General features: G+C 49.3%; 1 protein-coding gene across 5 annotated transcripts in view; it reads left to right on the top strand.

The window, feature by feature from the left end:
* The window catches only part of LOC125714678 (alpha-actinin-1), a 28,197-nt gene that overhangs the window by 9,883 nt on the left and 6,077 nt on the right, over positions 1 to 12,237 (top strand). For 3 of the 5 annotated variants that reach the window (XM_048985511.1, XM_048985509.1, XM_048985507.1), the window contains exons 4-16: positions 1,473 to 1,559; positions 1,798 to 1,885; positions 3,066 to 3,144; positions 3,480 to 3,561; positions 3,861 to 3,946; positions 6,694 to 6,786; positions 7,165 to 7,395; positions 8,367 to 8,514; positions 8,677 to 8,827; positions 9,021 to 9,129; positions 9,234 to 9,374; positions 9,707 to 9,889; positions 11,822 to 11,956. In XM_048985511.1, the coding sequence (XP_048841468.1) occupies positions 1,473 to 1,559; positions 1,798 to 1,885; positions 3,066 to 3,144; positions 3,480 to 3,561; positions 3,861 to 3,946; positions 6,694 to 6,786; positions 7,165 to 7,395; positions 8,367 to 8,514; positions 8,677 to 8,827; positions 9,021 to 9,129; positions 9,234 to 9,374; positions 9,707 to 9,889; positions 11,822 to 11,956 (1,613 nt within the window). Of the gene's footprint in view, positions 1 to 1,472; positions 1,560 to 1,797; positions 1,886 to 3,065; positions 3,145 to 3,479; positions 3,562 to 3,860; positions 3,947 to 5,168; positions 5,255 to 6,693; positions 6,787 to 7,164; positions 7,396 to 8,366; positions 8,515 to 8,676; positions 8,828 to 9,020; positions 9,130 to 9,233; positions 9,375 to 9,706; positions 9,890 to 11,821; positions 11,957 to 12,237 lie in introns of all 5 variants that reach the window. The other 2 variants (XM_048985510.1, XM_048985508.1) reach the window with 1 other exon arrangement.

The following is a 12,237-nucleotide window of genomic DNA, read 5'->3' as shown; positions in this document are numbered from 1 at the left end:
GCCAATAAGAGAGCTTAGTCTGAGGCCGCTGTACAAGAACTGACAGAAAACACTCAGAGATCGGAGCTTGGTAGACAGGGACACCTTGGTACTCAGTTTGTTGTTAATTTAGTTTTTTTTTCCACTTCGTTTTACACGTAACATTAAACCTGCACTGACACTGACAAGGCAATGTTCACATTACCAGACTGACAGTGACTCAGGTCTGTGTGTTTTTTTCCGTAATGTGACAGATGCAGAAATTCAGTTTTTTCAGATTAGGTTTGTGTCGTCCTAGATGAGATGCGTGTCCGACTTGTGGCTATGCAGCACGATCGGGAACGATCAGATCGGAATTCGTATCGTTTTGTTTGTTGGTGATGCAGGTGGCTTGTGCAGAAATGTATCGGTGTTTGCATGCGACCAGACAGATGCATTCATACTTCAGTTAGATACAGGTCACTTGCAATTATGAATGTGTACCGGCCCGTTGGGCAAATCCTGTCTGAGCAAGAAATCTGAATTGAACACTGAGGTATGTAATGTTAACGTAGCTCAAATGTCTCAGCAATAAACATATTATTTTATAAATCCAAGATATAATAACACTAAGTGCTTTGCATCTGAGAGCATCTCTAAAATATTTCAACATTTTTCATTCATACAGACCTATTGATTCAATGAGGGAGGACGATGCATGGATGTTTGGGATTTATTGGATGTTCCTCTCTCCAGTTCCTCCACCACATTAACTGCGATTGGCAAATTGCATCCTTTGACTGGTGCTCTGTGAAACCAAAGAGAATGGTCACGCTTGCGTAGTGATGACAGTCAAGCCCGCGAGATCACACAGCATGGCCTCATACCCGGGAGGCAGGCATGACCTGCTATTGAAAACCAAGAGCGAGGAACCACACGGCCACAGGGAAAACCAGAGAAGATCATGATCTATGGGCCTATTGTCATACGCTCCGTAGGCTGTTGTGAAATGTAGGGCAGGGCTGTCCAGTCCTCCAGTCAGCTCTCAGCTGACGGCTCAGCTGCCCAGTCGGGCCCTGCATCGATCTTTTAGGTTTTGTGGGGCATCTAACTGGTCATGTTTATTTTGCTGAAAGTTTATTTTATGTCAGTGACTTTTTACGTGGCCATTTGGTTTTAGGTTCAGACTAAATTCATCCCTTTACGCTGATGAAAAGAGCACCATTTTACTCCTTTCATTCTTTATGGAATGTTATTACAGCCTAAATCCCGCATTAAGGCAAAGGCTCTGTAGTCTAAACATGCCTGCCATCAGGCTATCAAACACTGTTCTACAAATGTGTTACTGTAGAAGTAGGATAGCTAATGACATATTAAAGGCGCTGCGATGATGGACATACAGGGTGAACTGCTCAGTCCATTAAAAGGCCAGAATCGTCTTTCTTTGACTCACATGAAAAACAAGTCTAAATATTCGCGTTGATGAAATTGATGGTGGTTTCTTGTTTCTACAGAAATTGTAGATGGAAATGCAAAGATGACTTTGGGAATGATCTGGACCATAATCCTCCGCTTTGCCATCCAGGACATCTCTGTGGAAGGTACGCCGGTCGCCAAAGAAACTGGGCATCGATTGGCTAACTGTGAGGGAATGAGCAGGGAGGCGAGAGCGGCTGGGGAGCCTTTAGCGTGTCGTGATCCCGGCATCAGAAGGCACTCAGAACAATATGCCTGGAAAACTCCAGCGCTAACGTGATATTGACCTGTCGGAGTGGCCGGGCATTCTGGGATTGCTTCCACACGTATGACCCCACGTATAGCCTCACCTTTCCCCCGCAGAGACCTCAGCCAAGGAAGGCCTGCTGTTGTGGTGTCAGAGGAAGACGGCCCCCTACAAGAACGTCAACATCCAGAACTTCCATATCAGGTCAGTCTGAGGGGTGGCTGCTCACACAGCTGGGAGGCTGGGGCTTTGAACCCTAACCCTTCCCTGTTTGCGTGGCTTTACAGCGCGCGGTGCCCAGAGATGGACCGGCATCCTGTTCAGGGAGCTGCAGTGCCTCCTGAGATGGGCTCTGTGCTGGACCGAGGCGGAAAGTTCAGGTCCAGAAAGTAAAAATCTAGACCGAGATTTTGTTTCAACCAACCAGCCGAGTACTCTGACTGCGACACATTATACGCAACTGCTTGGTTGAAGCAAAATCTTGGCCTGGATTTTTACTTTCTGGACTTGATCTGTCCATCTTTGGTAATGGATAAGCAGTATGGATGGATGAAATCCATGAACCTTTTATCCAACTGAAGGAGGTGTTTCAACAAACCGGGATTTCGGTCAAAATAGTTTGTAAAAATACACAAACTTTTCAGATTATTTTGTTGTATCTGCCTGTATTAAGAAGAGTTTGCATGTAGACATTGGCAGAATCTCTCTGGACTAATTGTTCTATAAAACCAGATAGTTTCTTTAAAGGTGAGAGTTCCTCCCGTATATTATATTAAAACTACACCAAGATCACACCGGCCTCAGTCGGCGCGACTGAAGTGTGAGTCAAGCTGAATGGGAGTGGCGGTTCATTCAGCAGAGCAGTACGGCTGGAGAGGGGGCCGCGGATGAGGGGGTGGTTTGTGAAGCCTGGGGCCTGGGATGCAGCCCCACTGACGCTTCTGTTGTTCGATCTCTCGGTGCCGAAGCTCAGGCAGACGGGAGGGGCAGGTTCCGTCTCGAGCGACAGGAATGCGGCGTCTGTCTGTACCTGCCCCGCTGGAAGGGGCAGAGATTCCTGTCGGCTGAGTGCCTTGGGACCTGGCTTTTGATGTGGGTCTGGCTGCGGGCTCTGGTTTCCGACGGGGGTAACTGAGAGGCCGGGGATGGGAGCACAAAGCCCTCCTTATCACCTCATCGCTCCCTTGGCCCGGTCCCTGTCCGGATCCTTCCCACACTCGGGTGTCTCCTCAGGGCGACCCGTGGAAGGGCCGAGCTGCCCGGCGAGGGAGAGTGGCAGCTCTGTCTGTGGCATGGTGGGGGCTGCATGGTAAACTTGGTGGGGGCTGCAAAGTTCCACGTCCTCCCTCGTTTCTCACCTGCCCCTCTCCTCCTGCCTCTCCAGCTGGAAAGATGGCCTGGGCTTCTGCGCCCTGATCCACAGACACCGGCCCGAGCTGATCGACTACTCGAAACTGCGCAAGGTGAGTATCGGTGAACGGCCCCACTCTGGGAGGGGGGTCTCCCCCGGCCTCTCTGTGGCGTGCGGGCCGCGTGCCGTGTGTTTACACAACACGAGCGCCCCGTAACCTTTTTTCTCTATTTCCCAGTCTTATTGGGTGTTGAGCTTCGCAGTGCTGTACAGTCGGCCATATATGCAACAATAGCTCACCCACGCAGTCACACCTCGCTGTCGTTACGAGCGTGCGGATCAGTGCTGCCCATCTGCCGCGCCGGCGTTGCCCATCCTCCACGGAGCGTGTTTCACAGCAGGGCGCTCGCCGTGATAAAATCCCCCCCCCCCCCCCCCCCCCCACAGGATGACCCCATGACCAACCTGAACACAGCCTTTGACGTGGCAGAGCGGTACCTGGACATTCCACGGATGCTGGACGCTGAGGGTAAGGGCCGTGGAGCGGAGGGTGGGGTGGGGGGGTTCTGGATCAGGATTCCCGCCTCTTCAGACCAGCTGGAAGACCCCAGTGGGGAAGAGGACCCCTCCCGCTTAGGAAAACCCAGAGCGCATTTACCAGATGCGAGGTTTATGCTGATTTATGCATTAATTATCAAGGCTGGCGGGTTGGTATTTCCGACTCGGACGGATGATTGAATGACTGAGTGAATGAATAGATGGTTTGGGTTTCCATTCATATTTAATGCACCCATCTGCCCCTCCCCCAAACCCCCTCTCTCCACACAGACATTGTGGGTACTGCCCGCCCGGATGAGAAGGCTATCATGACCTACGTCTCTAGCTTCTACCACGCCTTCTCGGGTGCCCAGAAGGTATCCCAGGATCCACCGATCCTCCCCCCAAACTCTCGAAGTCAACCACCCTCTTCTTCTCTCCTAACAGTGTGGTTCTCTCCCTGCAGTGCAGCGCTTTGGCCCTAGGGGGCGCCCTTCTCCTTTTCCTCTTGGCGTTTGCCGCCAGCTGCATGATGGGGGGGGTGGGGCGTGGGGAGGAATGGGAAGGGGCACAAGCAGGCCTCCAGTGCAGCCACGCGCTGCTCCCCAGCCGTGTCGTACCCCAGCACCCCCCGGTTCTGGCATCTGACATAATCTAATTTTCGGTGCACTCCTTATGATTGATGCTCTGTGAGGAAGCAGACTGGGGCCTGTGGGTGGCCATAATGGAATGAGCATGTGTGTGATTTACTAAGCACGCCTCTCGCACTAATACTTTTTTGACGCCGTGAGAATTTGCTGTGGGAAAAGGTTCTGGCCCCGACATGGCAGCAGCTCAGCACAGCACTTTGGGGAGAGAGATTTGTGCCGCCACGTTAAATTTCACCATGGTCTCCCCATGTGCTCTTGACTCAGTGCGATCGTCACTGGTTGCTGTCTGTGTCATGGCATCTGTTAGGGTTGCTAGGGAGTCATTTTCCTAAGAGCTCGTTAACGCCGCTGTGTGTTAATATCTAGGGAAAGTCGGACCACGGCGACCGAGTCGTTAAGGAGTCACTGCAGTTCATAACGTCAGAAACCCGGTTTTAATGGAGCGCAGTTATAGATTGGTGTTAGTTTGTTTTTTCCGTGCTGAAGGATTGTTCCAGGATCTTTTATAGACTTTCAGCTAGGAGTTTAATTCCTCTGCTGCTGTTTGGTTTTTTTTGGGGGGCAATTTATGTATAATTTGTTGCCCCAGGATACAGCTGGAGTATCTGAACCGTGACGGCAAAGATCTGCCTTATTATGGGAAGTTAGAAGGGAGTCTGGTTCCGTAAGGTCCAGAAGAGGTTCTGCTTGTCCCTTAGTCGTGAAAAATTGTCACACTGACGCCTTACAGTGATTGGTGTCTCTGGAGGTCCATCTCCTCTGGAGCTTCATCTCCTCTGGACTGCTGGTTCTCCTGGCCAGACACTGGAATCTGCTTGTGCTCACTGCCCGCTCCCCAGCTTCGGCGCCACCTGCTGGCCATTGGTTTCTGCTCACCTCTGCTCTGCGTGTTTCTCTCTCTGTCTGTCTGTCTCTGTCCCCCACCTTCCCCCCACCCCCCCTCGGGCAGACATCGTTAGCACCTTGAGGCCAGATGAGAAGGCCGTCATGACTTATGTGTCGTGTTACTACCACGCGTTCTCAGGAAAGCAGAAGGTGAGCTCCTATCTGCCCCTGCCCGACCCCCCTCCCCCCACCCAGAGCATGCCCTCCCACTTCGCTGTGTGTTTTTCTTGCTGAAAGTTTGCAGACGTCTTTCAGGCCCACAAAAAGTGCGTAGCCTAAAAGGAGCTTTTAAATGTAGAATTATATGAAGCGATTCAACATTTGAAATGAAAGTTTTGTAAAAAAAGGAGAGAGGCGTTTTTCTCTCACTGTGTAACTTAACCCCCTGCCCTCCTGTTGGGTGATGTGATAAAATTCCTCACCCTTATCAGCGTGCAGAGGGACGACCAGGGACTGCGTGTACGGCTTCTGGGTGGATGGAGTAAGCGAGTGATTTTGCTGAGGCGGAGGTGTGCAGCTCGCCTGCGTGGGTTGGGGATGCGTGGGAGGAAGGAACGCGAGTAGTGAGACAGCCGCTATCTCCAGCAAAGCCCTGGATTTTGGGGGATGGGGACTGAACGGAGAAATAAACAGATTCGCCTCCGCACAGCAAGGGGTCTTGAGTGAGGTTTGAGCAAGAGGGGGCGGCGCAGGTTGAGCCTTGAATCGGGGGCACGTACGTTTCCAGTGCAGTGTCCTGTTTCCGGCAGAGTAACTGCGTTTAGATGATTCAAGTGCCTTTAAAGGGTTGCCTGAGCCGACAGCAGACGACTCCAGCCGTGATTCGCCGTCAGGTCGCCGTAGCGATCCTTATAAGGTTGCTGTGAGCTTCACAGCGGCTGACCTTGATTTTGCACCCACCGACGCTTGTCACGGGTGCATCCTGTGTCTGTTGCGATGCCTTCCGTGCATGTTCCGGAGCTTTCCAGCTGTTCCACTGCACCCCCTCTCTGCGCTGTAAGCTTGAATCTGCTCATTCTTCTGCAGCTGGGGGTCAATCCCACAAATCTTGTTCCTATTCCTTTCACAGTAAACATTCACGTTTGCATATTTTATAATACTCCATCACATATGCATTTTTACGTTATTTTAATAAAACATTTTAGTGTTAGAAACATTAACGGACATTACCGTACATGACAAAACTAAATTAATAAGCCATGCATATACCTCAAAACATGATGAATTTTTTTGTATAGTATTTTAATGCATAATAACTGTAAATTAGTACTTAAATTTACTTACTAAGCTAAACCACTTGGTAGTTGACAGCAACCGTCGATGAAAAATAATAATGAAAGGTCAGTTCCTCATCTGTTTTGAGGAATTTTCTTTTAAGTTACCTCTGCAAGCCAAAATAATGTAGATAAAAGGCCCATATAGCATGCAGTATATCTCATAACAGTCATACAATGAAAACCCGGATTAAAGACAGGCTTGGGGACCCAGCCCTTGTGGGAGCAGGTAGCTGACGAGTCCCCTCTCAGAGTCGTGTGTGAACTGACGGCCGGGTTTTTACCTGCTGCTTGGGCGTTCTCTCCATCACCCAGGCGGAAACGGCAGCCAATCGCATCTGCAAGGTCCTGGCGGTAAACCAGGATAACGAGAAACTGATGGAGGATTACGAGCGGCTGGCCAGCGACGTAAGTGACTCTCCACCAGCACCACCACCTCCCACTCTGAGCCTCCGCATTCCCATGGGACATGTTTAAAACATTAAGGACACACAATATTTTACCGAGGTCTAGGTTTGCCAAGACGGGTTATAAAGGTAGGGTAGTCTGATGCTAGTGTAGACCCACGCTTCTAGTAAGAGTAATTAAGGACTAAGTTTTGTTCCAATACGTCAGGTAGCAGTGATGCACAATGTGAACATCTGCTTCTCATTTCCTAACGCCGCCTGTCGTTTCCTCTCTCTTTTGCCTATTCTGTTTTTCCTCCCCTGCCACCCTCGGCGTCGATCTTCCCCCTGGACTGTTTTCCACTCACCGCCCATCTCCATCCGGCTCTCCGCCGCCAAGCTGCTGGAGTGGATCCGCCGTACCATCCCCTGGCTGGAGAACCGAGCCCCGGAGAACACCATGACGGCCATGCAGCAGAAGCTGGAGGACTTCCGTGACTACCGGCGCATGCACAAGCCGCCCAAGGTGCAGGAGAAGTGTCAGCTGGAGATCAACTTCAACACCCTGCAGACCAAGCTGAGGCTCAGCAACCGACCCGCCTTCATGCCATCCGAAGGCAAGATGGTCTCGGTACGACCCTCCCGGCCTCCGCTGTATCCCCCGTCTTCCTGCTCGGCTCCTGCAGCACGGCATTTTCAGAAAATGAGTTTCTCCAGCTGTTAAGTTTCTTTTTATTTATTTGTTTGGTGACCAGCGTTGACGCACTACAGCACACGACAACGAACTGTCCCCTCTGCATTTAAACCATATGTGACATCGTGACATAGCAGGGGGCGGCTAAATCAGCGCCCAGGGAGCAGAGCCTGCGGTCGATACCTTAGTGGTACCTTGCTGGTCGGTGATTCGAACCAGCAGTCTTTCAGTTATAAGTGGGCTTCCCTAACCATTAGGCCACCACTGCATGGTTTCAAAATACGACGTTTTGTGGAGTCTCATATAAGTCCAAGCAGGACTCCTATTAACCAATAATGACCTAAGGGGCAAGGTGCCTTCTGTGTAAACAGAAGACCGCGGTAAAGTCACTGTCCATACCTTCGTTTTTGGTGGCCTGTGGCTCAGGGGGTTAAGATTGAAAGCCTGTGGATCAGAGTGATGCAACCCTTAGGGTGCTGGATGCTATCTGACCCCAAGCATTCACCCAAAAACCTGTACGAGAGCAAGATGGGATGGTTGAAATCACAACCTCCCCACTGCAATGAATAAAGTATCACTGCTCTGTTCTTTGAAATGTGTGAGCGCCTACAATTTAGGAGAGGGGTGCTTCAAGACTTATTTATTGCTTTCGTTATGTCTGTCTGTTGCATCTGTGTGATTTACTGTTGCATTTTATTTCCTTAGCAAATGCTTTTATCCAAAGCGACGTACCTCTGAGAAAGCATAGTCGGACAGCGCCTAGAGCAAATGTGATGAAATATTTTGATTGGGTTGATCGTCATACATACATACATATTTCTGGATATGAATATGTATATGTGTAGAATGTACAAGGAGATTACAGATGGCAGAAATAGCTTTTTGCTCCGATTCTGTGTGGGTTTCAGGACATCTCCAACGCCTGGAGTGGCCTGGAGGGAGCAGAGAAAGGCTACGAAGAGTGGCTGCTGAATGAGATCCGCAGGCTGGAGAGACTCGACCACCTGGCAGAGAAGTTCCGGCAGAAAGCTACTATTCATGAGGGCTGGACTATAGGTAACGCCATTGTAGTTTGGTGCCTCATGTGATGTATTAAATGTTGTTTTAAATTGTTGGGGACATTAAAGCTTCTTTAGAGATGTTATATCAGCTGTTTGATGAGGAAATAAAACGACTCATTTGCTGATTTGGCCCGGGCCACACTTGCGCCCCCTGCAGGTAAGGAGGACATGCTGCAGCAGAAGGATTTTGAGACCGCCTCCCTGTCAGAGATCAAGGCCCTGCTGAAGAAGCACGAGGCCTTCGAGAGTGACCTGGCCGCCCATCAAGACCGGGTGGAGCAGATCGCCGCCATCGCACAAGAGCTCAAGTGAGAGACAAGGAGGGAGGAAATGGCTTAGGGACATGAAGTATACAGTCAAGTGAGGGGGAAGAGGGGTGAAAGTTTTACAAGGAAAGCGACTTACCACACTGATCTCCTTTAACCGCCTCCACATGTGGTAGTTTTTATATAAAAATTCCTTTTGCGCTGTTCTGCTTACCCTGCACTCTGTGTGCTACAGCGAGTTGGATTACTACGACTCCCCCAAGGTGAACGCCCGCTGTCAGCGCATCTGTGACCTTTGGGACACCCTGGGCGCCCTGACCCAAAAGCGCAATGAGGCCCTTCAGGTGAGGGGGGAGGACAGAGGGGCCCTGCATCACCGTGGCCACCAGCACATCCCAGAAGTCCACGGCTTTTGCGCTCATGCCTCCCGTCTGTCTCTGCCGAGCAGAGAACTGAGAAGCTTCTGGAAACGATCGACCAGCTCTACTTGGAGTTTGCCAAACGGGCCGCGCCCTTCAACAACTGGATGGAGGGCGCCATGGAGGACCTGCAGGATACCTTCATCGTCCACACCATCGAGGAGATCCAGGTAAGCCAGTGTGACGCTGACGTGGATGTTCTCCACCCTGGAGACTTCCAAGGGTGCAGGGTGTTATAATGATACGGCCGGTAAGATTGAGCCGATCCGTCAGTCATTATCTGCCAGTGGTGAGTGTTTTCATGGTGGTGTATCAGTGGCAGTGTGTTTGCAGTGGTACAGCTGATTTGGTACATCAGTGGCAGTGTGTCTGCGGCTGCGCATCTGTGATAGTATGTCTGTGCTGACGCACCAGTGCTAAGCAGTGAGTAGTGATGTGTCAGTGATGGCAGTGAGTAGTGGTGCGTCAGTGCAGATTTTTACAGGCTCGTGTGTTTGATTAGGGTCTAACGGCAGCTCATGAGCAGTTCAAGGCCACTCTGCCAGAAGCAGACAAAGAGCGGCAAGCCATCCTGGGCATTCACAACGAGATCTCCAAGATCGTCCAGACCTACCACGTCAACATGGCTGGCTGCAACCCCTACACCACCATCACCCCCCAGACTATCAATGCCAAGTGGGAGAAGGTAAGTGGGGGGCCTTGGAAATCGAGTCACATCGAACAACATCAGATCAGACTCGTGTACCCAAAGAGGGGACAGGCCACTCACCGGCTGTGGCAGTAATATACCTCATTGTGCATTTCCACTGGCATACAGGAACTAGGCTGTACCTGACTCGTATCACAAAGAGACACTTGTTATAGCTCAGTTCCTGCTCACTTCGCTTGTCCACTGCAGAAGGGTCGGCTCGGTGAAGCTGTATCCAGGTTTGACGTAAAACCGAAGAGATGCGTATTTATTGTTACTGTGTGCAAATTTCCGCTAGTACGTCTGTGAGAATCGCCATTTTATGTTAGTGGAATTTACATTTACTTGCGTAAGTTCGCATTATGAATCCATTCTATTCAGCTGTTCTATAGTACTTTTTAAACTAGGAAGTTGGAAATTTTCAAGTTCCAAGTTATTCGGAATGCATCATTACATCGCAGTGTCCGATACTACTAATAATGAGCAATATAATTGAATATGTCTTTTTTTCCTTCAGATAATCCATGCATATCCATGCAGATTACCAGTATCTCTGTGCATTTCGACCAGTTAGATAGTGGTAATGCAACCAGCTTGATGTGGTCACGCTTTCAGTCCAGTTCAGTTTCAGTTCAGCCCGCTAACATACTGTGGTAATACTGCACTTTAAACCTGAATAGGTAGGCCTTCTGACATACTGTGGTAATACTGCACTTTAAACCTGAATAGGCAGGCATACTGATAGGCTTTGTCAGTACTGTGCCTTATGCTGCGTTCCATTTACTTTGGAGGTCAGAAGTCAGAGCTTAGAATGACGTCACACTTGAGATCTACCTTCCATTACAACAAGTTGGAAAGCAATTTATCAATACCAGTTTTAGGCAGGTTTTTTGTTAGTCATAGTTAGTTGATAGCAGTTTTTGCAGTATTTGTCAAATACAAATACTGGAGCAACACGTCCACAGATAGCAGTTGGACAGTACTGTGCGTACCAGCGATTTAATGAGACCCCAATAATATATTAGTGCTAATAAACAGTAGGCTCTATAACTAAAACTTTCACTTCTGTTGATGAAGGGTGCAGTCATCTTGAATTCCGAAGTTGGGGCTCCTTCAACTTCTGGGGGTCATTCCACTTGAAAATTGTGACTAGAACTTTGAAATTTCCACTTACGAGTTTAAACGGAACACAACGTTAGACCTGAAAAGACAGACGCACTCTTAGGCTGTGTCAGTACTATTCCTTAGACCTGGCACCTAGTGTCCTTGTATTGAATAGCTAATCTACTTTAAAATGCCTGTTATCTGCCATTATGCCTTTTTGCATATCAGAACTTCATCTCAGCACAGTTCCAGGAAGACAGAGCCGTCCTTCAAATCAGTAAATCCTCTCCGAGAACTGAAATAACTATTTTAGGCATCTCTGTCAAAAGCCTGTTCAAATCTGATATAGATAGTTTTGTGCCTAGATCTGCAGAATACTGCACATTGCACCCAGAAGATAAGACCTTCTACTGCTTCTAAACAGAGGTTTTTATCTTCAGGACATGTTTCCTCCATGTCTACCTATCAATGAAAGCTTAGCCTTCAGTGAAAAGTAAGTGGTTAGGTGCAGTTGTCAGTAATGTTACAGTCCGAGACTTTTACGTGAGCAATGTTGCAGTTTAATAAAACAGGTGTACATGTACAAGAAAATGCTTCAGAATATCAATGAGAAGCACTGAGAGGAAACCAAGCAGCAGTTTTTGCAGGATTTTGAGTAGGGTTGGCCTGTGGGGTGCTGGCTCTGCGGCGGTCTGTATCCCATCACTGTGCACCGTGAGCCGCTGCCATTGTCCGCTGAGTTGCATGTGTGAGCCAGGCTGCAGCGCCAGCTGCCATTAGCGTGACCCATGGGCTTCACCGCGTCTGGCGCCCCCCTCGGCACAGGTCCGGCAGCTGGTGCCCCAGAGGGACCAGGCCCTGGTGGAGGAACACACACGGCAGCAGGACAACGAGCGCCTGCGCAAGCAATTCGCTGGGCAGGCTAATGTCATCGGGCCTTGGATCCAGACCAAGATGGAGGTGAGTCTGGCACCAGGCCCGGCACCAGTGGCCGTCACTGGCATAAAAAAACTAAAACTTATTTATAATTCGGGGCTATCATGGTCATCTTAATCATTAATTGTCCTACCTTACATTCCTGTTCCAGCTTAACAAACAATTATAATTATTGTGAATGAATGAATGATAAAGTAATTGTCTTAATTTCTGCATTAAAATAAGTATTTTATGTTGGTTTATACTGACCATTATAGTGCATTATAAAGGTATGTGTAATGCATTATACATGAGTGCTTTAAGTA

The sequence above is a fragment of the Brienomyrus brachyistius genome, chromosome 19 (assembly GCF_023856365.1).
Source record: "Brienomyrus brachyistius isolate T26 chromosome 19, BBRACH_0.4, whole genome shotgun sequence".
NCBI classification, from domain to species: domain Eukaryota; kingdom Metazoa; phylum Chordata; class Actinopteri; order Osteoglossiformes; family Mormyridae; genus Brienomyrus; species Brienomyrus brachyistius.
This window is presented reverse-complemented; position numbering and strand designations above follow the sequence as displayed.